The 25,697-nt window shown below is 33.5% G+C and overlaps 1 protein-coding gene across 14 annotated transcripts in view; it reads right to left on the bottom strand.

Annotated features, from left to right (window-relative positions):
• CHD9 (chromodomain helicase DNA binding protein 9) overlaps positions 1 to 25,697 on the bottom strand; it is a 247,375-nt gene that overhangs the window by 156,664 nt on the left and 65,014 nt on the right. For 8 of the 14 annotated variants that reach the window (XM_060084508.1, XM_060084509.1, XM_060084506.1 and 5 more), the window contains exons 2-3: positions 13,324 to 13,432; positions 7,596 to 9,218 (exon numbers count right to left, since the gene is read on the bottom strand). In XM_060084508.1, coding sequence (XP_059940491.1) covers positions 7,596 to 9,053 — 1,458 coding nt within the window. In that variant the 5' untranslated portion in view covers positions 9,054 to 9,218; positions 13,324 to 13,432. The remainder of the gene's footprint in view (positions 1 to 7,595; positions 9,219 to 13,323; positions 13,433 to 25,697) is intronic. The other 6 variants (XM_060084513.1, XM_060084511.1, XM_060084515.1 and 3 more) reach the window with 1 other exon arrangement.

Raw genomic sequence — 25,697 nt, 5'->3', positions numbered from 1 at the left:
CCAAATCACTTACTTGGAAAGCTAAGGGCAAGTGCTAGAAACCTCTATCAACTGAAACTGAATCACAAATGAAAAGAGAACACCTCTGAAATTATAGATCAATGGGAGAGTATGACTTAATTTTCAATTTGAGTTCTTCAAAGGCAAAGGACCATATCTGATTCATTTTTGTAACTTCAGTGCCCAGCATAATCTTTTACACCTGGTAGACATCTAATAAATACCAAACAAATAAAAGCAGCAAAAATGGAACTTTCCAAAACACAGAGGTTATATAAAATTCATTCATTCACACATCTACAGTTTATATCAATATTTGACAGATACAATAAGGGTGCACTTTTTAACACTAAAAGGATAGTTATAAACTGAAGATACGTTGAAAGGTATACATGGAAAAAAACACACACACACAAAAAACAAAACCCAGCAACTCAAAGATATTTCTTAATTTGGAGACAACCAGTTGTAACTGTATCTTACAACACATTAATTGTAAGTGCCTCACCATAGTGTGGTATCATTCTCACTTCTGAACACCCTTAAACACTATAAAAAGGAATGTTAAGCAGTTATATGACAGCAAGCAAAATGACCTAACACTGTTTTTGCTTTTTGTATGAGGACAGAGTAAAATCTTACCCAGCTCTAAAATTCTATGATTCCATGAAATGTTCAATGTAAACTTGTACTGTTTTCAGGTATACAAACATATATTCATGTAGGGAAAAAAACTTTGCTTAAAGATTGGTTCTTAACCATTATTATCTTGCAATAGCTTTAAATGGAATATAATCCATAAAAATATTGAATCACTATGTTGTACACCTGAAACTAATATAATATTGTAAATAATACAAAACTTCAATACAAAAAAATGATTGCCCTCCTTTCATAATTTGTAAGGTATTACTTGCATAATAAATGTGCAAGTTATTATTTGCACAGTTGACCTGAATAAATTATCAGATTTTATTTAACTGAAAACTGCAGTCTAAGCTTCCTAAAGCTTAGACTGCAGTTTTCAGTAACTATGCACTTTCTATCTCTTTCCATATATTACCCATACCATATTGTGTTAAAATATTTCCTTAATTTAAAATCATTTCAGTCCAATTACCCAAACAAACCTGATCTCCCATATTTAAGTACTCCAAAACAACTGTGTATTCATATTATCGTGATAGGAATAAAGTTTGATGGCTCAGTAGCCCCTAACGCATTTTTTTTTCAATTTCAGATATTAATAATGATAAGTAAATGACTGAGTGGTCCTAAGGTATTTGGGAGTGCACCTCATCAATAAAATTAAATACAATATACACCTGTAACTTATATACATCAACCATACTTCAACTTAAAAAAATAGCAAGGGTAAAAAACAAAAACAAAAGACTTAAATACAACAAAACTTTGTTAGACCTACTTTGAAGTTTGGCTTGAATCTCATGCGCTTCACACACTGCACTAATCCACAAATTTCTCACCAACTGCTGCCTCTTCCCCACCCCTGGAATTCACTTCCTGTTCACCTCTCACCCTTAAGTATGCATGTCAGAAGTCAACAGCCTTAAAGCTACTGTTAACAACTAGAGTTTCTGTTACTCAATGCAGAGCTCAATCCTTCTACAATATAGTACGTAGTTTAATAATTAAGATATTTTAGAACTAGCTAATATTCCACAAATTCCCAGTCCAAACAAAACATTTTAATCTAGAAGATTTGACAGAAATGTCAAAACCAAAAACTAGTCCACTATAACTGAAAAAAAAGCAACTAAAAGGGAAATTCCTGCATAGAATTTCTATTTTGTTTTGGCTTTGACAGCAAAGAATTTTGAAACTTCTTATAAGCAATACCTTGCCAAATGCATAAAGATTTAAACAAATTCTGATAAACAGAGGAATGTTACTTTGTAAAAATTTAAATTATTCAATGAAACAATCTAAATATTACTTAGGTAGTTTTTTCTCTTCTTTTTGTCTAGGGCATAAGCGGAGTGACAAGTTTTTAAATTATTCGTTATCTGTTGATATTTTGATGTGGGAAAGTTATGACTATTTAAAAAAAAAAACCCAAAACCAAAAACTAAAAAACCAAAAAAACTAGCAAAGAGCTTGGGATCCTCTGAATTCAAGGGGTATGAGCAAAGTATAGCAAATTCCTTGCTTTAGGTTTACATTTAGTTTTAGAGGTTTTCCTCCTTTTTTTTTTTATAACAATTTCACTTACAGGCAAAATTAGCTGTGCTTCTGCTTAAGATAACTTTCAAATATCTAATGTGTTCCAGTAAATTCTTACTTAAGTGAGGGTGATTCCTGGAGGTGTAACAATAACCATTACAAATTTGAACATACAAGACCTCCCTATAAAAATCTAAGATTTCTTTTCATCTTTTCCTAACTGATCATTCTACCACCATCACCATCACCCTTGCGGGGGGGGGGGGGCGCGGGGGGCAGGGAGCCATATAATTAAAGATTTTGATGCTTAATAGAATACATTTCAACTATCTGGAAAATTTACCCATCTATGATAAATAATTCCCTGATGTTCCTGGATAGCAGAGAACTTGTCACATTTCCTTACTTCCTTATTTGTAATTGCCACTCAGGAGCTAAACAGGCAATATGAATGATATATCTTAAAAAGAAACCCAAAATTAACAACCATAGAATCTTAAGAGTTGAAAAGAACCTACCAATTTAGTCCATTTTCCATCCACTGTAGGAATTCCTTCTGTGACACATCTGAGCCATTCCATCTCCCTGCTTTCAGTGAAAGAGCTTTACTTCAAACTTCCTTATACTAATCTGCTTTTCTGTGACTGCCACTTAGTAGACCCAATTCTGACCTCTAAAGTCCTTCAAACATCTGAAGATAATTATCAGGTTTACTTTTAGGGCATTTGCTGTTATCATCTTAAACACAATCTTATTTAAAAAATGTCAAAACACTTTTGGAAGCAACAGCTATTTCACTTTATTTTTGTTCTTTGTTGTTTTGGGGTTGTTTTTCCCTCTGATAATGAACAAACTATCTGCCAGTATAGCCAGAAAACATGAGATGACTGGTCTTCTCCACTTAAAGATTCGAAAGCAAGTTTCTACCTCATCAGTAAGGTAGATTTTTAAAGGGGTGGAGGGTGAGGTGAGAAGGGTGAAATCATTTAGTATATTATTGTTATATATTACACTGCATTAATAATATACTTTGAGGTAAGTGAAAGTAGTTAAGACCATATATAATGGAGTCAAATCTGATTTGAATCCAGTCTGGCCACTGGCTGTCTCTACACTGGCTGTGTGACTTGGGATATATTACTTAACTTTTCTGTACCTCAGTTTCCTCCTGTGGAAACTGAAGGAAATAACTGACTCCAAATAAAAGGACTGTTGTGAATGATCAATGTGTTAATAATATATGTTAAGTATTTACAACAGTGGCACAAACATAGTGCTCTATCATAGTGCTAGTTATTCTAATTTTTGCTTACTACTCTGTACCTACTTTAAATTGAACTATTATGGTAATAAACACAACAAAAATATAAACATATTTTAATTACCTTGATTCAGATTTTTCCAGATCTCAATAATACCTTTACTGTTATAAGGTATTTAGCAACCTTACAATGGCAAACTTTTAGCCATTCAAAATCATTTTCAGAAAAATATTTTATGACATGAAAAATGTCTGCAACATATTAATTGGAAGGTTAAAAAAGCAATTTGCCAAACAGCATAAACTATGTAATCTCAACCTTGTTTCTTAAAAATGCAAAAATACGTAGGTGGAGGACAAGGAAGAGAAAGACAACAAGTCTCACTGAAAACTGATACAACAAAATGTCAACAGGGGTATAGTGATATTACAAGTAACTCATTTTTCATCTGTTCTCTATGTGGTCCAATTTTTAAATAATGATTATGTATTAAAGTTTTCATCAGAAAAAAATCCAATATTTTATTATTTATTTATTTGGCCGCACTGAGTGGCTTGTGGGATCTCAGTTCCCTGACTAGGGACTGGACCCGCGCCCCCTGCAGTGAAAGCGAGGAGTCCTAACCAATGGACTGCCAGGGAATTCCCAAAAATCCAATATTTTAAAATGTGCCTTACATTGACTGTTCTAACCTTTCTCTAAGTTTCTTTTTTTTGAAGCTCATAAGTAATGTAAGTTTCCCTACCTTCAGGGGAAAAAAAAAATAAAAATTCAAGGTATTAAATAAAGTAATAAATTCATCAGAATACAAAAGCCAACAAGGAATTATGTACAATTATATACATCATAAAATTCTATCTCCTATGTTGATTGCTATTTTAGCTATCCCACATATCTTTCACTGCTGTAGAACTTTTACAGTAAATTTAATTTACAAACATTGAGAGATCGCACACTGCTCCAGAGTGTTTCCACTTTACAAATAATAAGACAAAAATGAAAGATTTTGTTACAAAATAGCAGTATGTCATAAAAGAGCAATGAAAAGTTGATAGTATTATTCTCTCAAAATTCCTTTGCTATAAAAGTTAGAGGTGAAAATAAGCTAGTATTTTCTCTATTATGTTTTGTGAGTATTTACATTCAGAAACACTTCCTATTGCTTCTCATCTTTTTTCTCTTCTCTTTTTTAAATGGTAAAATTCTAGAGTCAATTATATAAGAAATGTTCTCAGCAATATTCACTGTTTTTAATGACTGACACAGACTAAGACATTTGAAATTATATCCACAAACACCCTACCTCAGTTGGGGAATAATAAAAAGCAAGGCTTAGAAATATTCTTTACATATCCAATATTCTCAGTGAAGCTTTCTAAAATTCTAAATAGAGTGCCATCCATGAGTTTTCAAACAGTAGATTAATAAATATCTTGTTTGGGCTATAACAATATGTGTCCTTTTTAAAAATTTTGATAAACCAAAAATTATGCCACTTTATTCTATACACATATTTAACAATGCTAATTTAGTCTGAAATGAAATTACTACGTTTGAGAGAGTTAAAGAAAAAAAAAACCTAGGAAAAAAATAGTTTTCATAGAACCTTGGGAAAACTGTAATAGTGTAACATTTTGTCTACGTCGTAACCATAACTGTTCAGAAAATGCCAAAAATTACACAGATAAAAGACATAAATGCTCTGCCACAATTTGTCATAAATTATAAATATTAAATAATTTAAATTTCACATATTTAGGATATCTGACATAATTCTGTACATATAACACCTATATGCAATCCATATTAATCATAATCATAATCGCCCACCTTCTCTACCAATCCATCTCTATTCTTCACCCCGACAATGAGAAATGTCCAACTCTAAGTCTTAACACTAAGAAATAATAGGAAACTTGAGAACAGACTTTCAGTAAGTCAGATAAGTATTCAAAGCCAGCTGCCCTTTATCAGTTTTTAAACATGTAACAAAAAGAATAAGAAGTTAGTAAAACAAAACAAACTCTGAAACAAAAAGGTGAGTAGATTTAAATAAAACCTTATGAATGTATCAGTGTAGGTAAGATGACTTATTAAAGGCTGCTGCTGATGGGTCTGAAAAAAGTTTCTCTCAGATGGTATTAAGTACTGATATCTAAATATTAGTATTAGGTTTAGTAATAATATCTAAATTATTAGTATTAGGGACTACTTTAGATATTTATAATTATCCTCCACTCATTCCAAATCTATAAAAGGGAAACTGTACTTCTTTTTAAAGCCGGTAGAACACGTTTAGGAAAACATGAATAAAAAAAAAATCCTCAGAAAAATACAATTAAGAAAAGAAGTTAATAAATTTCAGATTTTATAACTTCAATTATATGCTGGACAAATTAATTAGTCAAGGTAGACAGATATCTACATAAAAAGTAGATAGATGACCCTAGGTTCAATCAGTAGAGGTTTTCCCCCAGGGTCCTTCTAACTAAGATGCTTGATCCTCTTCCAGTAGAGGGAGCAAAATCATAATATTATTATATTCAGGCCACAAAAAGAAGGGGAGGAGGAGAGTTTACAAGTCCCTTTTAAATATCTTAAGTTTATCTAGACAATTCAAAAGCTGTACTGAAAATACCATGATCCCCAAAGGAAAAGAAAAAGATTTTATCTTTTTCAAACACTTCAAAAATGGTTCCTAAAAACAAACAAACAAACAAAAAAAATGGTTCCTAAATACTTAGTTTCAAGAACCATGGTATACTTCATTGTCCACCAAATCTCACAAGTAAACAACGTACTGAAGCATTTTATAAATCTTTAATTTAACAACAAACTTTCAGAAAAATGATAAAAATATTGCATTAAATACATTTAAAAAAATTTTTAAATACATTCACATGACAAAAGCTATAAAAAACAAAGGAAGGTGTAATTGCACTACCCTAAAATAATCTATTTCCTTTCAGTATTTTTCATATGCATATTTTCATACTGCTTTGAAAAAAATTATAATTTTAATTTAATTATTTAATTAAATTAAAAACTAAATTTAATTACACTTATAAAAATATTTATTAAGTGCTTATTATATGCTAGGCATGGTTTTAAGCACTTTTACATGTTACAACTCTCTTCATCCTTATCAAAGCCCTTTTATTTTCCTTATTTAAAGATGAAGCAAATGAGATGCATAGAAATTATTTAAATAGCTAAAAGTCACGCACCAAATAAGTAACATGAGCCAAGATTCTAACCCAGGTAGTCTGGAACCAAAGCTTGTACTCTTAACCACTTTACTGTGATCTTAAGTTTGAATTATGTTTTTCCCCTATCACTAACATATTATCGAAGTCTTTTTAATGCCTATAATAGTCCATCTAATACGGATATGATAACAAACTATGCTGTTTCCAATTTTCCCTTATCGATACAGCAAGATAAATATCTTTTGGTATATTACTTTTGCTATGTTTGGGTTATTGTAATAAAGTATTTGTATACTCAAACATGCCACCAAATTGCTTTCCAAAATATCTGTATCAATTACAAAGCTATGTAAAAGTTCCAATTTCACTATAAATTTGCCAGCGTTAAGCATCAAAATTAAAAAAATTTTTCTAGTAGGTAAAAATGAAACCACACTGCAACTGAGTTATTACTAAAGTTGCATATTATTCTGAACGTTATGTTTACTAATTCGACTTCCATTTTTGTGAATTTCAGCTTTTATGTTTTATCCAATTATCAACAGAGATATTATCAAATTATATGAGTTTTTTATAGGAATATTAACTCTACACCCATTATATTTGCAATAAAATGTTCCCAATCTATTGTTTTCCTTTTAATTATGGTTTTTAAGTTTTTGTTTGTTTTTGATAATAAATCTTTCTGTTAAAGGCAATCATAATTGAAAGTTACAAAAGACATCTTAATACCTTATAATTTTCTAAATATAGAAGTCTATTGCTTTGAGCACATCAATGAATCACTTTCAAATATAAGACTACTGAAAACAGAAACCTGTATCAAAATATACATTCACCTGACAGAATGAGTTTGAGAAATTCTGAATATGTCTCATGAAATTAACTCAATGAGTAAAAACTCACCCCACCCCAAACCACCAAAATTAGAGCTACATACCTGTCGCTGTAAACACAGGCGATTTCTGTCATGTAAATGCTGATGATTAGAAAGGGATGAATGCCAACTTCGAGCCTGAGTATGCAACTGAGTTTGAGCCATATCAGAAGGCCGTGTCACAAGATGTGAAGTAAATTGCCGATCAAGGTCATGATCTAAAACATGACTTGAATTATCTTGCCCAAATGCTGACTCATCAAATTGGGGAAGGAGACCCTCCTGAAGGAGGTCTTCTGGGTCAAGTCCTGTGAACGGCTCAGTTTGAGATTCCACTTGATGAAGTAAATTCTCTTCTAAAGATGAAAAGCCATTAGTTTCTACATGATCATTGAAATGGCCCATTTGAGTTCCTGAGTCAACAGGATCCGGGAAGTTCATGTGAACAGGAGATAATTTTGAATTGCTGTAATTACCCTGAGGATGTGATGAATGCAACATTTGGAAGTTATTTGAATGCAGCGATGTATTGGGATTTAACATATGCTGAGTCGATTCTTGCTTGATTCCCCTATGAGGTGAAAAGGAATTACTCCCAGTAAAATCAGATAAAGTCTGATTTGTATGATTAGGTGCAAGAACTGCAGAGGACTGAAGAAGACTATTTGGTGACACATGATTACTGGAAAAGGAATAATGTGAAGAAAACTGCTGTGAATTACTGACAGAACAAGAAGTCATATTTGGAGAAGGTCCATTAAAATTTCCTTCTTGATGATTGCTACACTTCAGGAAGTGTACTGAAGGATTTGACGTTTGAGAAAATTGCTGCATCGAAAGGGACTGTTGTGAAGTAGATGCATTATTAATTTGTGGTGGATGGTTAACACTGACTCTGTGTGGACCAGAGACATTAACATCCATAAAATTTTTAGACTGGCTAAGAGAATTTTGCCCTGGGTTAAGATTATTTCTGTTTTGTTGTGAGCGTAGTGAAGTGCACTGTGTTTGTTGTTCATTGGCCTGAAATAAGGCAAAGTCATGGTGTGCCACAAAGCTTTTAGTTTGATGCATAGAGTGAGAATGTCCTTGTTGGTGAAAAGGAGACCCATTTTGACTTGAAATGCTAGTAGCTGTCTGATGGCCCCACATTGGACTGCCATCTGCTACATCTGGAAACAAACCATTGGGCTGGTTCTGAGGGTGGATCGGAGAACAGTTAAACTGAGAGTGTGGAGATAACACATGTTCAGCTGGGCTACCAAAAGACTGATTAACTTGGTGAAATTTCATGGAATCAAACTGATTTAACTGTTCATAATCAGTCATCTTCTGATGTGTTGGAGTACCTTGAACATGGTTCAGTGAGTCTATGTGCAAAGGTTCAAATTCTGCACCCAAGTTCAATTCATCAACTAGTGAAACAGGTCCTGGTTGTACAAATGCATCATCTGACAAACCTTCTAAGGTCTCACCAAACAGATTGGCATCATCAAAAAAGTCCATCATTGGATCTGTCATCTTGAAAAATTCAATAACAAACTGGGCTGTTCACTCCAAATGGAGTATATTCAGCTTCTCTGTAGTAGATATTATTGGATCATTTCCAAAGGTCATCAACTAATCCGAAAGAGGTCAATGTTCATTATTGCTCTAGATAACGACATGTCAGGAAGTGTCAGAATCCTAGGAAATAAGAACAAAAAGAAAGTCTGATAATGAATACTCACTGAAGTTTTACAAAGTTTATATATGATTTAAAAAACATAAAATCTCAGTGTACAGTATGTTTTGGTAGAGTAATTCATTGCAAATAGCTCATTAATATTCCCTACAAGGAATCGACATATATACACTACTGAATGTAGAATAGTTGGCTGGTGGGAAGCAGCAGCATAGCACAGGGAGATCGGCTCGGTGCTTTACGATGACCTAGAGGGCTGGGACAGGGAGGATGGGAGGGAGGCTCAAGAGGGAGGGGATATGGGGACATGTGTATGCATATGGCTGATTTGCTTTGTTGTGCAACATAAACTAACACAGTATTGTGAAGCAATTATACTCCAATAAAGATCTATTAAAAAATATATATATATATTCCCTACAAGGAAAAAATGGCTGGTACGGGGACATGACTATATGCATTTAAAAATAATGATGTATGGGCTTCCCTGGTGGCGCAGTGGTTGACAGTCCGCCTGCTGATGCAGGAGACATGGGTTCGTGCCCCGATCTAGGAGGATCCCGCATGCCGCGGAGCGGCTGGGCCCGTGAGCCATGGCCACTGAGCCTGCGCGTCCGGAGCCTGTGCTCCGCGGCGGGAGAGGCCACAACAGTGAGAGGCCCGCGTACCGAGAAAAAAAAAAAAAGTAATGATGTATATTACTTCATTTTGAAGTTCACATGTTATAATGACAGAATGTAAAGTAAACTTGAGAATGGAATGTCAGACTCTCTCCCATACCATGAAATGGCCATCACTCCCCAGCAGCTCTAGCATATATAAAATATATATGTATGACATTTTAATATTATGTCTTGCTAAGATAACTGACATCAGAATCCTCTTAGATTAGCAAGTATGTTGTGATCTTTTGCTCTAGACCTCTTGAGCAGATAAAGCTACTATTTCATATGGTACATGTGGAACTACATCAAGAAGAGCAATTGTATGAGGTCGTGGTAAGCTGGCCCTAAATGAGATAAAAGTTAGCCATCTGATCAGCTGACAGACAACACAGACATGTGCTATGTTGGGGATGTTGCAATATATTGCCACCATGGTCCTCTTGTTCATCTACCATGGAAGATCAGCCTACTGACAGCCAACTGATTTAGACATCTGTGTAGCAAAACCAAGCACCTTTCTGTTAACAGTTATATTCGTTACTCTATCCCTAAGTGGCCCACCATAAAATCATTTGGAATAACCCGTTGCTTATTATAGCTACTAAACTGTGCAAATAAAGTGTATTGATAATCAAGCTGAGGCAAAAACAAACAGTAGCTTAAGCTAAGCAATAAATTAATCTTATGATAATATCAAGAGAAAAAATGATAACATTTATACACACACACACCTCACATATACATACGTACAATTTATGTGTGGAAAGGATCTAATAGGTTACTTGCTAATGTGAAATGGCTGGTTAATTTTGTTCCAGGCTTGACTCATTCCAAACATTTTCAACAAAGGTAATTTAGGGTTCTGACCCCACTGTCTTGCACAGAGAACCACAAATGGAGATTCTTGCTTCTCTACATATTAGTTTATTCAAAAATTAGCAAAGGTCTAAGAAACTTTTCCAGAACTTCTATTTTGGGAGGTCCATTTTAGAAAATATAAATATCCTAAACAAAATGTCTGTTCACTATTTAAATGAAGAAATACTTCTGAAAAATTCTGAGAAGGGAAAACTACCAAAATCGATATTAATTTTACCTAGAAATGGACTTATCAATCACAATGGTATACAAATGCTTTAACAAACATATAAATTTTAAAAAGGTAAAATACAGAGAAAAAGAAGAAATTATTTTTCCAGATTTTATAATTGTGAGACCAAGCAGATAGAGTACTGTATGTTCTGAACTGAACATAGCATTAGCCAAAAAAAAAAAAAAAAGTAGGTTAAGTCACTTCTCTGGAACATATCTTATATTTAGCTATAGACTCTAGACAAGGAAACAAAAATCTATGTATACCTAACCCAACAGTCAGAAAAGCAACGTCCTATATATTTTTTAATGGATGTATGATTATTTAACAAGAGGAAAAAAGAAGAATTACAATGGAGGTTACCAAATCCAGTATGTTATCAAATACAAAGTACATAATTAGCTGATGTAACATGAAGAAATAAACTATAACACTATACCACTTTGAATTTTTATTTTATAATCTGTGAAATAACTTTTAAGAACATTTTTAGACTCAGACTTATTCCAAACGATTTGAGAATTTCCTCTCCCATGAAGTACTCTTTTTGGTCCATAAACACCTGATTGTTGCTCTGTAAGAAAATGTAGAATTGCTGTCATTGCTTCAACAACAAATATTTGCTCCACTAATATTAAATTTATGCTCTGCTACTCTGTCTCTGTGCCTCTCTGTATAATCAATAACTTTTTTTTTAAAGCTGAATAATAGTGTATCTTTTTAGAGACGTTTTAAGTAATTAAACATGTATATAGTACCGATGTACATAGCCCAGCTGAAGTGATGGCAATATAAAATCTATGACTAAGTTTTTGTATACATAGGCAATGACAACTACTCCCTGACAGCCACCGGGCAGACAGTGACTGAGACACATCCTAATATCAGAAATATTAAAAGTAGAAAAAATATGCATCTTAGAATTGATTAATTTCCTGAATATTCAGAATGTATTACTTCAAGAGTTCAGAACCCAGTACTACAAAAAACTACTGCCCAATCGAATGCTGAAGGTAAATTATCTGAAGCATATGACTTTAGTTCATATATTCTTAATTATTGTGATAAGAGTGAACATCAAATATAAAACATTCTGAATTTATATTGTGTACTACAGGCTTGTACATTTGTTTTATTCTTAAGAAATAGTTAAATGTTTTTTAGAACACTGTTCTGGAAATAAGTTTATGATGTATCAGAGCAGTAATATTCCATTTAGGAAAGAAATGGCATAGTCTTTGAATTTTTGTACATTATGGTAGATTATGCTAAAGCAAAGTATTTTCTACGTTTATGTAACCCGAAGCCTACCGAAAATATGGGGAGAAGTAAAAAGTTTAATTAAGAAAACAATTTTGCTATCTACTTTTCCAAAAAACATTTATTGATAAACAACTTCTAGGCACTAGGATGATGAATAATAACTGACCTCTGAAGGGGGATACAGACAAGTAAATAGACCATTACCAATATAAAACAATATTTGTGCTTTTATAAAAGTACAAACAGAAGAGGAACATCTAATGAGGAAAATGAATATAGATACCTTACTATACTAAGAAGATATACATTTCATATGCAACAAGATACATGTAAGTCATCAACCTTAGTTATAAAAAAAGAAAGTAAAGTTGAACTATGAAAACATGCCCATAAAATCTAAAAAAATGGTCATCTTTTCTGATTTGAACAGTTTATTCTACAATTGCTTAACTGATTAATCAATTAAGCTCCTCTTAAGAGCTATCATCTTATTTCATTCTAATAAATGTACGATTTTCCAACTTTATCAAAACATCACATCTGTCCGATTTTAACTATTTAATTAAGCAAATATTTATGGACTGTCCATTACATCCAAAGCAGCTTTGTAGAAACTACAAAAGCCCCTGCCCTCAGGAAGTTCAGAATCTAAATGGGGGAGATAAGGAGTAATGGCACAAGAAAAGCACATCATATACTGAATAAAATATGATAAACGTGGCTTAAGAGAGGCACAAGTTTATCTATAAGGTGATTTATAAAGAGAAGAGAGCATACTTGGCAAGTTATTCAGGAAAGCTTCTTAGAACAATTAGCATTTGAAGGGGTCTTAGAAAAGGGATTGGAAGGAAAGGCCAGGCAAAGAATTCAGGAATAAAGAAATGGCAGGCAGGAAGGAAGTATATTTAGGAAATAGTATGACCACTGCAGAGTATATAAAAGGAGAAAAGTGGCAAATAAAGGTGGAAATACAAGTTGGAGCAATGCTGTAGTGGGCCTTATCAATTAAGTACATTAAATTAAGACATTTGGGGGACAGAATTCTTCTAAAGTTAAAACAAGTATTGAGAATCAAAAACAAATTACTTATCTATCTTCATTTCTACAGTCATCCGATGCCAAACATGATGATGATCATATAAAATGGATTCAAATATCAATAGGACAGAATCCCTGCCTTCAAAAAATTCATAATCTAGAGGGGAAGAAAACACATAAACAAATAATATGATATACGTCTTAGCAGAGGTGTATACAAATCACTATATTGTGGTAGTACAGACTGGATAGCAATTAATTATGTCCAGAAAAGATCAGGAAAGGCATAGAGAAGAGGTGATATTTGAACTGGGTCATATGAGTAAAAATAAGACCTCTAAATATGTGTTCTATAACAGAATATATATATATATATATATATATATATATATATATATATATATAAACTTACTTCAATGGTAAATTTACTTTCCTTAGTGTCTAATAGTTGCTTTTTCTCCAAGACATTTCTATATTCTCTAAGTCTCTCAATAATTTTGAGACTAAATGAATTAGGCTTCCCAGTAATTTCCACACATTAATAGCTTTTCCAGCTTAATACAACCATTGATCCCTACCAAGTTATTCAGTCCTCTATTATAGTCATGTCTGCAACATTTCTATACAGTATTAAATTTCTGCTACATTAATTTTTACTTTGTTTATGAACTACTTATAGCTATTTCATATTTGTACCTGGAGAAAATTCAGTTTAGGATGCATCTCCTATAGAATGACTCTGCCTACTCAAGCCTGTCTAGTAATCTGTGCATATGATAAATCATAAATAATATTGCATTGTGATAATATATTACCTTTTCTCTCCAGCAGACTCTACACCCTTGGAAAAAAGGAACACCTTTATAATCTTTGTATCCTTAGTATGTTGCCTAGCATAGTAGGCATGCAATACATTTTTGCTAAATCACTGAATGACTACACAGGAATTAGAAAGAACATGATACTTTAAACAAACACTAGACCTGAGTCCTGGCTCTACTACCTTCTAGCTGTATGACCTTGAGAAGATCACGTACTTTTTGTTTTCATCTGTAAAAGAAACCCAAAGAACAAAAGTAACTATACAAAATATTAACTACAATTGTCTGCTCCAAAGATGAAAGGTAAAATACTCTACCAGTAAGCTGTAACCTCTATTAGGGTAGAGAACAGGTCTTTTACAATCCCCTCACTCTCTTGCATTGTACCTAAAACTGGCAAGAGCACAGAGGGAACACTAAAGAAATGCCCAGAGGTGAGCCAGGACAAGGCATTTTGGGAACTACTCAATAGCATAATGTGGCCAGAGCATGCTATTAGCCCAATAGAGAGATGTCGAGAGGCAAGCAGAAGTCAGATATCCAGGTCTTTTATTAGCCATGTTAAGAAATCTGGACTTTATCCTAGAGGCAACAGGGAACTATTTCACTGATTAAAATTTCTTCTCTGGCTTAACACTTGACTAACATTTTTACTGTGGCTACTAACATTTGAAGTTATTGTTAGCAAATATCACCTCTTCCAATGACAGTGACCAAAACACTTAAAGTTGGACCCAGAAACATTTTTTTAAAAATTAAATGATAATGACAAGGATATTAGTCATTTTAAAGAATATCCTGGGAATTCCTCTCTATTTGCTAGATGGGATGCTGCCCAATTCATGAATCATTTAATAAAGCCAATTAGATCTTTAAAATTAAAAAGAAAAGAAAAGAAAATTCTTACTTGGCAAAATAAAAAGCTGGCAAACTTGAGTTTGCCATTTCTTTGTTTAAAAAATTAAAGTTCTGTATACTTCTAGAAACAACTCTTGTTAAGGCATTCAAACTAGGCTTAAATACCTGTTAGAAAGTTCTTCTTTACATCAAGTCAAATTTCCTCCTTCCTCTCTAGGCATTTACTTTGAGATTGTTTGAAATAAATCTAATTGTGACAAACCTTCAAATTGCTCAAGACTTATGTCTCCCTTAAAGCTTCTCTTTTCAAAGCTATAGGCAAAATATTCCCCATTTACTGAAATGGGAAAAATTTTATCTAAAACGGTTAAAGTAAAACGTTTAATGTTAAAGGGATAAACCTTCAACTATTGGTGCCATATTACTAATTTCCCTAGGGTTCCTATAGTGCGTCTAAGTACATGACAGGTAGATAGTACAGAATTTACTAGCTTAATACTAGTAAAATTATGTGACAATATACTAGTAACCAGGTGAAACCACCCTGAAATAGTACTAATTAATTTTCCAATAGTGTACTACAGAATTTCTATCATCAGCTTGTCTGGTTCAGCTTAAATGAAGGTGATTTTAAGTTGGAAGGCAGACTTAATTACCATAGTTAACAGAACCAAGATACAAAAGAATCTCAAGAGAATGGAGCAATGGATCAAATCTAATAACTTTTAACTATGGGGTTCTGTTTTCAGTGCAGATAACCAATTCCACAAGTACATTCAGGTTGCAAATTCTACAGAGGCCAGGCCCGTAACATAAATGAGTGAAGCTGGCCAGAAGAGAACTATGGCTGACTAAAAGTACAAAGTGGCAGCCACTAGTCAGCTTCAGTTAATTGTTGTTTCTAAGTTTTAAAGAGGAGCTGGAAATTCCCTGATTTTTAATGTTGATAACTACTTCATATTCTTTATATAAAATGCTCTTAGACAGAAAACTATGTCCATATTATAAATGAACTCTCAGTATACTATTATAAATATATGAACTCTCCATACACTAATGTCTGAAATTAATGTGGCCTCAGTAAAAATTCCAAGTTTTTTTCACAGTCAGACATGGTGTTTCTACATAGACAAAAAGCAAAGCCAGGAAAAGATCTGAAAAAGAAGGACAACCAGGAAGAACTAATCCTACTAAATATTAAAGCATTATAAAATTTCATTTATCAAAACATGGTGGTATTGACACATGAGAAGCCAGATACAGTAGAAAGTAACTTAGAAAGTAACTTACAGTAGAAAGTTACAGAAAGTAACTCAAATTGGGGGGAAATGAACTACAAAATAAACAAGACAATTGGATGGCCACCTGAAAAAAAGAGTTAGATCCATACCTTATTCTCAAACCAAGATAAATTACAAATGGATCAAAGATATAAATGTCAGAAACGAAAAATCATGAAAATACTAGCAGAAAACATGGACAGGGTCACCTTATTTTCTATTTATGGAACAAAATCTACATGTCATTAAAGAATCACTAATTATATTACACAAATAACTTTATGAAAAGATTCATAAATTAGGGAATTCCCTGGTAGTCAAGTGGCTTTCACTGCCAAAGGTGCAGGTTCAATCCCTGGTCAGGAAACTAACATCCAGCAAGCCGTGGCCAAAAATAATAATAAAAATTTTAAAAAATTCATAAACTAGATTACAAAAGAAAAGTAGCAAACTGAGAAATATTGCAACTCATTTACTGATGAAGTGCTCTTTTTTTTTAAAAGGCCTTGCGGTGTGGGTTGCAGGATCTTCCCCAGCCAGGGACTGAAACCCAGCCCCCTGCAGTGGAAGCGCAGTGTCCTAACCACTGGACGGCCAGGGAATTCCCTGACGTGCTCATTTTTAAATATATCAAGATTTCCTATAAAATACTAATAGCCTAATAAAAAAATGGGCAAAGGATACCAACAGTCAGTTCATATCCTCATTCAAAATAAGAGAATGTCAATTAGAACCACACTGATATACCATCTTTCACCTATCAGACTCACAACAATTCTAAAGTCTAATAACACATATTAGTGAAGTTGTTGGAAAAAAATACTCTCATAAGACCGCTGTGAAGTCTAAAATGGTGAAATCTCTAAGGAGAGAAATTTGCCAATATCCATAAATATTTCAAGTGCCCATACCCTTTGACTGAACAAATCCCCTTCTAACAATTTATTCCATAAATATGTTCATGTATGACTGAAATGGCAGATACAGCTATTTATTGCAGCATTATTTGCTCCAGCAAAAGACTGAATATAGCCTAGATGTCCATCAACAGGATGCTGGTTAAACAAAATGTTATATTCACTTATGCTGGTCACGCCAAATCTGGGTATAATATTCACACCTGAGTGTTTAATTTAAAGAAGAATACAGACAAAATGGGACATACTCAGAGGACAGCAAGCAGATTGGTGCAGTTACTTGAAACCACGCTTCTTAAAGTTTCTCTCCTCAGTCCTCGCCTCAGTCTAGATATCCTCCCAGGGTAAGCTCATCCTCTATCATCTACCTGCTGACAACTTCAAAATTTTTATGTCTAATACTATCTTTCCAGCTGCCTCCTGGACTTCCCCATAAGTATAAACTCAACAGGTCCAAAACCAATCTTTCTTCTAAAATCTTTCTCCTACATTCTTTATTTGGCTAATGGCAGTGTATAAATAAAACCGACCTTTCTGCCCAGAGTTATTTCCCCACTGTAATCTATCGTGCACATTGTGACCAGAGTAAGTTTTGTGAAACAGAGATTTGATGATGTCACTTGTCAAAGGAAACCTATTGTTCCCTAATGCTGACCATGTGCCCTTCAAATTTTTTCTCATCTCCAGTCACCAACCCACCATCTCTCCACATCCTCTACAATCTAATCACACCAATCTACTTGTTATCTTTCTATAATGTCCTATTGTTCATTTTCCATGCTGTTACTCATGCTATCTGTAGGACCCCAAATGGCAGATCTAGAATGGTAGGTTACCAGAAAACTATAGGGGAAATTATTTTGGCTCAGTGTAAGAAAGGAATTTGAAACAGAGCTATCCAAAGACAAAGATAATGAGTTCCTTATTACTAAAGTTACATATTCAAACTTTAAACAGGCTGAGACCTCAAAAGAGATTTTGTAAAGAGGAATCCAGCAGCATATCAGTAACTGACTAGTAAGACTTAAAGTTCCTTCTGATCTTGATATTTTATGAATCCTGGCACTTGAGAACCCTTGGTTTTAATGTAGTACCTCAAAGTTACCTATTAGTGAGTTTTCAACAAGGTTTATAGGCATATAGATAATCTATACTACATCATTAACTGATCTAAGAATTTCATAGTAACTACCTCAAATCAGAAGATGCTATGAAACTGCAAAAAATTATGAATTTATATATACTTCAAAGTAATCCTAATAAATTGGGGGGGGATCATCCTGTTTAAAAAATAGGATGAAATGCAGTACTAGGGAAGGTTAAATTCAAGTTGATATAAACCTAGGAACTAAAACTGTCACTTCAATTATAGAATGGAAAATTATTCACAAGGTACAGGGGACACGGGTTCGTGCCCCAGTCTGGGAGGATCCCACATGCCGCGGAGTGGCTGGGCCCGTGAGCCATGGCCACTGAGCCTGTGGGTCAGGAGCTTGTGCTCCACAACAGGAGAGGTCACAACAGTGAGAGACCCGCGTACCGCAAAAAATCAAAAAAAACAAAAACATATACTACCTTATAACTATAGGAATACACAGTATTATATAATATGTGCCAGAACATACTCCTGCTATATTAGTTAGATGGTTACTAGAGTCTTTACTTAAGCAAAATGCGAAAAGTTTTAATAGAAAAAAATGAGCATCATCAAAATTAAAAATTTCTGTACTTCAAAGGATATGAAGAAAGCGAAAAGAAACCCCATGGCAGAATGAGATGAAGAGGGTGACAATGTGAGAAAAATTCTGCAAATCATGTAACCGATAAGGGACTTGTATCTAGAATATACAAAAAAAATTCCTACAACTTAATAGTAGACAAATAATCCAATTAAAAAGTGGCCGAGGGATCTGAATAGACATTTTTCCAAGAAGATACACAAATGGCCAATAAGCACGTGAAAATACAGTAAACATCATTAGTCAACAGGGAAATGCACACCAAAATCATAATGAGATACCACTTCATATACACTAGGATAGGAGGAAAATAATAACGGAAAGTAACAAGTGTTAGTGAGGATGTAAAGAAGCTGGAATTCTCATAAACTGCTGTTAGAAATGCAGTCACTTTGAAAAACAGTCTGGCAACTCCTCAAACAGTATAAACCCAAAGAAATTGAAAGGACTCAAATAGATGCTTACACAATACCGTTCACTGAAGCATTACTGATAAAAAGAGGAAACAATCCAATATCCACCAACTGATGAATGGTGAAATAAAATGCAGTATATTGATACAATAGAATATTATTTGACAATAAAAAGAAATTAAGTACATGCTAAAACATGGATGAGCTTTGAAAACATGCTAAATGAAAGAAGCCAGTCACAAAGCACTACATATTATATGATTCCATTTATATGAAATGTCAAGAATAGGAAAATATATAGAGACAGAAAGCAGATTAGTGGTTGTCAAGGGGTGGACTGGTGAGTGTTGGATACAGGATATGGGGGTTCTTTGGGGGACAATGAAAATGTTATAAAATTACTTTTGGTGATAGATGCATAACTGTGAAATACTAAAAATCACTGAATTATATACTTGGGTGAATTATTTAGTATCTGAATTATATCTCAGTAAAGTTATTTTATAAAGAAAAAGTTATATGGGCAAAAGTACTTTGAGTCTTCTAATTTTCTGTTATCTCTCTCAAATAAGGATGAAGGTTATAGTGGTCAATTAAAATTTTATTTTCTTCAACTTCATTATCAACTAATTTTACTTGGCAAGTGTTTGCAAGGTAGATTCTTTTTTTTCTGAGAAAAAATAAAGCAAGCGAATTTGCTTTGAAAGATTTAGTCAAGTTACAATGGAAGTCTGTTAGTCTTCTCAAATAAGATATTTCAGCTATCCAATGTAATTTTGAAACTATAGCAGTGTTAAAATAAGCAAGTAATGGTAAATACAAATTATACTCTAGTAAAATTTTAAAATAAGTAAGAATTCTAAAATAAACATACTTTTTAAATGACTCAAGAAACACAGCTTCTGAAAATAAGCTATTGTGATTGTTTTTTTCTGGTTTTTTTTTTTTTTTTTTTTTTTTTTTTGCGGTACACGGGCCTCTCACTGCTGTGGCCTCTCCCGCTGCGGAGCACAGGCTCCGGACACGCAGGCTCAGCGGCCGCGGCTCACAGGCCCAGCTGCTCCGCGGCATGTGGGATCTTCCCGGACCGGGGCACGAACCCGTGTCCCCTGCATCGGCAGGCGGACTCTCAACCACTGTGCCACCAGGGAAGCCCTATTGTGATTATTTTAATCAAAATTTAAAACTTCAATAAAAAATGAAACTAAACTGATCCTTTCTGATGCTGTCACAAATGATAAAACCTGTTGCCTATCCTACACACTTATACTTCCCATATAAATGCAACGTGTTGTTTTATTATCATTAAAAACAGTAAGTGATGTTAGAATTGAGGAAGAGTTTGCTTTGGAATGTCACATGACAACTCAGAAAACATCAGCATAATATTAGTGAAAATCAGAATTTGAAATTTAATTATCTAGAATTTTTATTTTTTAAAAGGTAGGAAGTCCAGAGACTTTAAGCAACAAATTCTAATTGAAAGGATGTAAATAATAAGTTAGTATGGAATCAATATTACCCTTCAATTATATAGAGCTGACCCTTTAAAAGGTAACAAGGACTGCCAAGTTCTGTACCTAATAAGGATTAAAGTAGGGGAGCAACTGTACTCCTCCCATCCAGGTTTTTATATTCATTTCTAGATCTACTTTCCTCTCCTCTTCTGAGGACCTTACTGATAGGATACAGATACTCATATACCAGAATAAGAATCTCCCACTCACAAGCCAAACTATTTCTGATCAAATTCCCAACCACATCACAAATAAATCTGAAAAATCACAGAAGACATTACTTTTTAATATCCTCTGCTTTAGATTTTTTTTAACTTAAAAAATGTTTCATTTTTGTAACAAGCAGTAAAAAGTTAATACTCTTTCCTCTGCCTTCCTTCTCCACTCCTACCTGCTGAAGGACACTGCAACAGTCACTCTTACTTCTCTCTCCTGAGTCATCAATTTTTCTCATTCTACTAGATCATTTTCATAGGCATACAAAAAAGCTGTTATTATAGCTTAGGAAACTAAAATATATACAGAAAAGGGAATCAAAATGGTATACTACAAAAAAATCAACTGAATTCAAAAAAAGGGCAGGATGAATGGAAGAATGAAGAGCATGTAAGACATAAAAAAGCAAATAGCAAAATGACAGAAATAAGTGTTTCCTTATCAGTAATTACTTAGAATATAAATGAATTAAATTCTCTAGTTAAAAGGAAGATATTGGCAGAATGGATAAAAACAAAATCAAAAACCTGATCCATCTGTATGTGATCTACAAAAGACTCACTTTAAATACAAAACCACAAACAGGTTAAAAATGAAAGGACAGAAAAAGATATCCCATACAAATAATAATCAAGAGCGCTGCAATAGCTATATTTTCATCAAACATGGATTAAGTCAAAAAGGTTACAAAAAATGAAGAACATCCTTACATATCAATACTTGGTTCAATCCATCAAAAATATGTAATAATTATAAACAAATATGTGTCTAACAATAGAGCCACATAATCTATGCAGCATATATACATAGAATTGAAAGAAGAAACAGACAGTTCTACAGTAATAGTTGGAAACTTCAATATCCTATGTTCAATAGTAGATAGAACAAACACACAAAAAGTGAATAAGAAAATAGAGGATTTGAATACTATAAACCAATTAGACCTAAAATATATATACAAAACATTCCACCCAACAATAGCACAATGTTTAGTCTTCTCAAATGCTCCTGAAACATTCTCCAGAGTAGACCACATAGTAGGCACAAAACTTTTAATACATTTAAAAAGATTGACAGTATACAAAGTATCTTTCTGATCCCAACAGAATAAATCTGGAAATCAATAACAGAAGCAAAACTGGAAAACTCACAAATATATGGAAATTAAACAAAACACTTTTAAACAACCAATGCATCAAAGAAAAAATAACAAGGGAAACTAGAAAATACTTTCAGATGAATGAAAATGAAAACACAACAATACCAAACCTAATGAGATGCAGTAAAAGCAATGCTCCAATGGAAATTTATATCTGTAAACAACTATATTAAAATAGACCTCAGAGAAATAACCTAACTGTACACCTTAAGGAAATAAAAAAGAGCAAACAAATCCAAAGGTAGCAGAAGGAAAGGAATAATAAAGATTAGAGATAAGTGATATAGAGAAAAGCAATAGAAAAAAAAAATCAGTGAAATCTATCCTTAGTTCTCTGAAAAGATCAACAAAATTGACAAACCTTTAGCCAGATTGGCTAAGAGAAAAGAGAGAAGATCCAAATTACTCAAAGCAGAAACACAAGAGAGGACATTAATACAGACTTTACAAAATAAGGATTATAAAAAGATAATGTGAACAACTGTACATCAACAAATTGGATAACCTAGATGAAATGGACAAACTACCACAAAAGCTACCAAAATTCACACAAAAAGAAATAGAAAATCTAAATAGATCTATAAGAAATAAGGAGATTGAATCTGTAACCCAAAACCTCCCAATAAAACGATACCCCAATAAAATAAAATTTAAAAAACAAAACAAACAAACAAAAAACCTCCCAACAAATAAAAGTCTAGGACCAGATCTCTTTAATGGTGAATTCTATCAATTATTTATAGGATTGACACCAATCCTTCTCAAACTCTTCCACAAAAGTTAAAAGGTGGGAACACTTTCTAACTCATTCTGTGAGGTCAACATTACCCTGATACTGAAGCCAAAGGCATTACAAAAAAACAAAAACAAAAAACCCAACCAAAGACTAATAACCCTTATGAATACAGATGAAGAAATCATCAACAAAATACTAGAAAACCAAATCCAGCAGATTATACACATATATATACACACACATATACAACATATACATCATGACCTAGTGGGACTTATCCTAGGTATATAAAGGTAATTAACATATAACTATCAATCAATATCATATATCTTATTAACAGAATGAAGGAAAAGACACAATATTAACTCAATTGATGAAGAAAAAGTGTTTGACAAAGCCTAACACTCTTTCTGATAAAAACACTCAGTAAAACAGGAATAGAAAGAAATGTCCCCAGTTTGATAAAAGCCATATATGAACAACTTACAGCTAACATCATACTCATTGGTAAAAGAATGAAAACTTTTGCCCCAATATCAAGAACAAGACAAGGATGCCCACTTTCACCACTTCTATTCAACATAGTACTGGAAAATTCAGCTGGACAAAATAGGCAAAAAAAGTAAAATAAAAGGAATCCAAAGTGGAAAAAAAGAAGTACAACTATCTCTATTCACAGGTAACATGATCTATAGAAAACTATAAATACACACACACACACACACACACACACACACACACACACACAGAGTTAGAGCTAATAAACGAATTTATCAAAATTGCAGGATACAAATCTATGCAGAAAAATCAGTTGTATTTCTGTAAGATAGCAATCACCATTCCAGAAAGGCAATTAAGAAAAAAATTCCATTTACAATAGCATTTAAAAAAATACTTAGGAATAAATTTAACGTAGGCCATGTAAGATGCGGGCACTGAAGACTACAAAACATTGCTGAAAGGAATTAAAGTATATCTAAATAAATGGAAAGACATCCTGTGAATAATGAAATCTAAATAAATCAAAGACAAGGGGCTTCCCTGGTGGTGCAGTGGTTAAGAATCCACCTGCCAATGCAGGGGACACAGGTTTGAGCCCTGGTCTGGGAAGATCCCACATGCCACAGAGCAACTAAGCCCATGCGCCACAACTACCAAGCCTGCGCTCTAGAGCCCACGAGCCACAACTCCTGAAGCCCGCGTGACTAGAGCCCGTGCTCTGCAAGAAGGGAAGTCTTCGCAATGAGAAGCCCGGGCACTGCAAATGAAGAGCAGCCGCTGCTCACGGCAACTAGAGAAAGCCCGCACACAGTAACGAAGACTCAAAGCAGCCAAAAATAAATAAATTAAATTAATAAATTTATTAAAGAAAAATAAATCAAAGACATGAATTGGAAGACATAATATTGTTAAGATGACAATACTACCCAAAGTGACCTACAGATTCAATGCAATTCCTATCAAAATCCCAATGATGTTTTTTTGCAGAAATTCATATGGAATTTCAAGGGACCCAGAACAGCCAAAACAATCTTGAAAAAGAACAAAGTTGGAAGACTCACACTTCTCAGTTTCAAAACTTACTACAAAACTACAATTATCAAAACAGTGTGGTACTGGCATAAGGACAGACATACAGACCAACGGGATGGAACTGAAAGCCCAGGAATAAACCCTCACATCTATGGTCAATTGATTTTTGACAAGGGTACCAAGACCCTTCAATGGGGAAAAACAGTCTCTTCCACAACTGATGCTAGGAAAACTGAAGAGCCACCTGCAAAAGAATGAAGCTGAACCCTTACCTTATACCATATATAAAAATTAACAAAAGCAGATCAAAGATCTAAATTTAAAAGCTAAAATTCTAACACTCTTAGAAGAAAACATGGAGGCAAATCTTCATGACTTTCATTTTGGCAATGATTTCTTAAATATAACACTAAATGCATGGGCGAAAATAGAAAAAAATAGATAAACTGGACTTCATAACAACTGAAAACTTGTGAATCAAAAGACAGTATCAAAAGAGTGAAGACAACTCACAAAATGGGAGAAAATATTTGCAAATCATATCTAATAATAGTTTAATACCCAGAATTTATAAAGAATTCCTACAATTAAATACTGTAAAGACAACCCAACTTAAAGGAATGGCCAATAAACACATGAAAAGTTACTCAACATTAGTCACTAAGGGAATGCAAATCAAAATCACAATGAGATACTTCATACCTACTAGAGACGCTGTAACATAAAGGAAAATAACAAGCATTGAGGAGAATGTGGAGAAACTGAAACCCTCCTACACGGCTGGTAGGAATGTAAAATGGGACAGCCAATGTGGAAAAGAGTGTGCTGGTTCCTCAAAAAGTTAAACATAGAATTACCATATAACCCAGCAGTTCTATCCCTAGGTATACACTATACACCCAAAAGAATTAATAACAGGGACTCAAACAGATATTTATACAGCAATATTCATAGCAGCATTATTCACAATAGCCAAAAGTTGAAAAACTCTAAGCGCCATCAACTGATAAACAAAATTTGGTATAAACATAAAATAGAATATTATCCAACCACAAAAAGGGGATAAGATTCTGATACATGCTACAACAGGGATGAACCTTATAAACACTGTGCCAAGTATAAAAGGCAGACACAGAAGGGAAAATGTTGTATGATTCCTCTTATACAAAATATCTAGAATAGGTAAATTCATAGAAACAGAAATATTAGAGGTTACCAAGAGCTGGTAAGAGG

The sequence above is a fragment of the Mesoplodon densirostris genome, chromosome 19 (assembly GCF_025265405.1).
Source record: "Mesoplodon densirostris isolate mMesDen1 chromosome 19, mMesDen1 primary haplotype, whole genome shotgun sequence".
NCBI lineage: Eukaryota > Metazoa > Chordata > Mammalia > Artiodactyla > Ziphiidae > Mesoplodon > Mesoplodon densirostris.
This window is presented reverse-complemented; position numbering and strand designations above follow the sequence as displayed.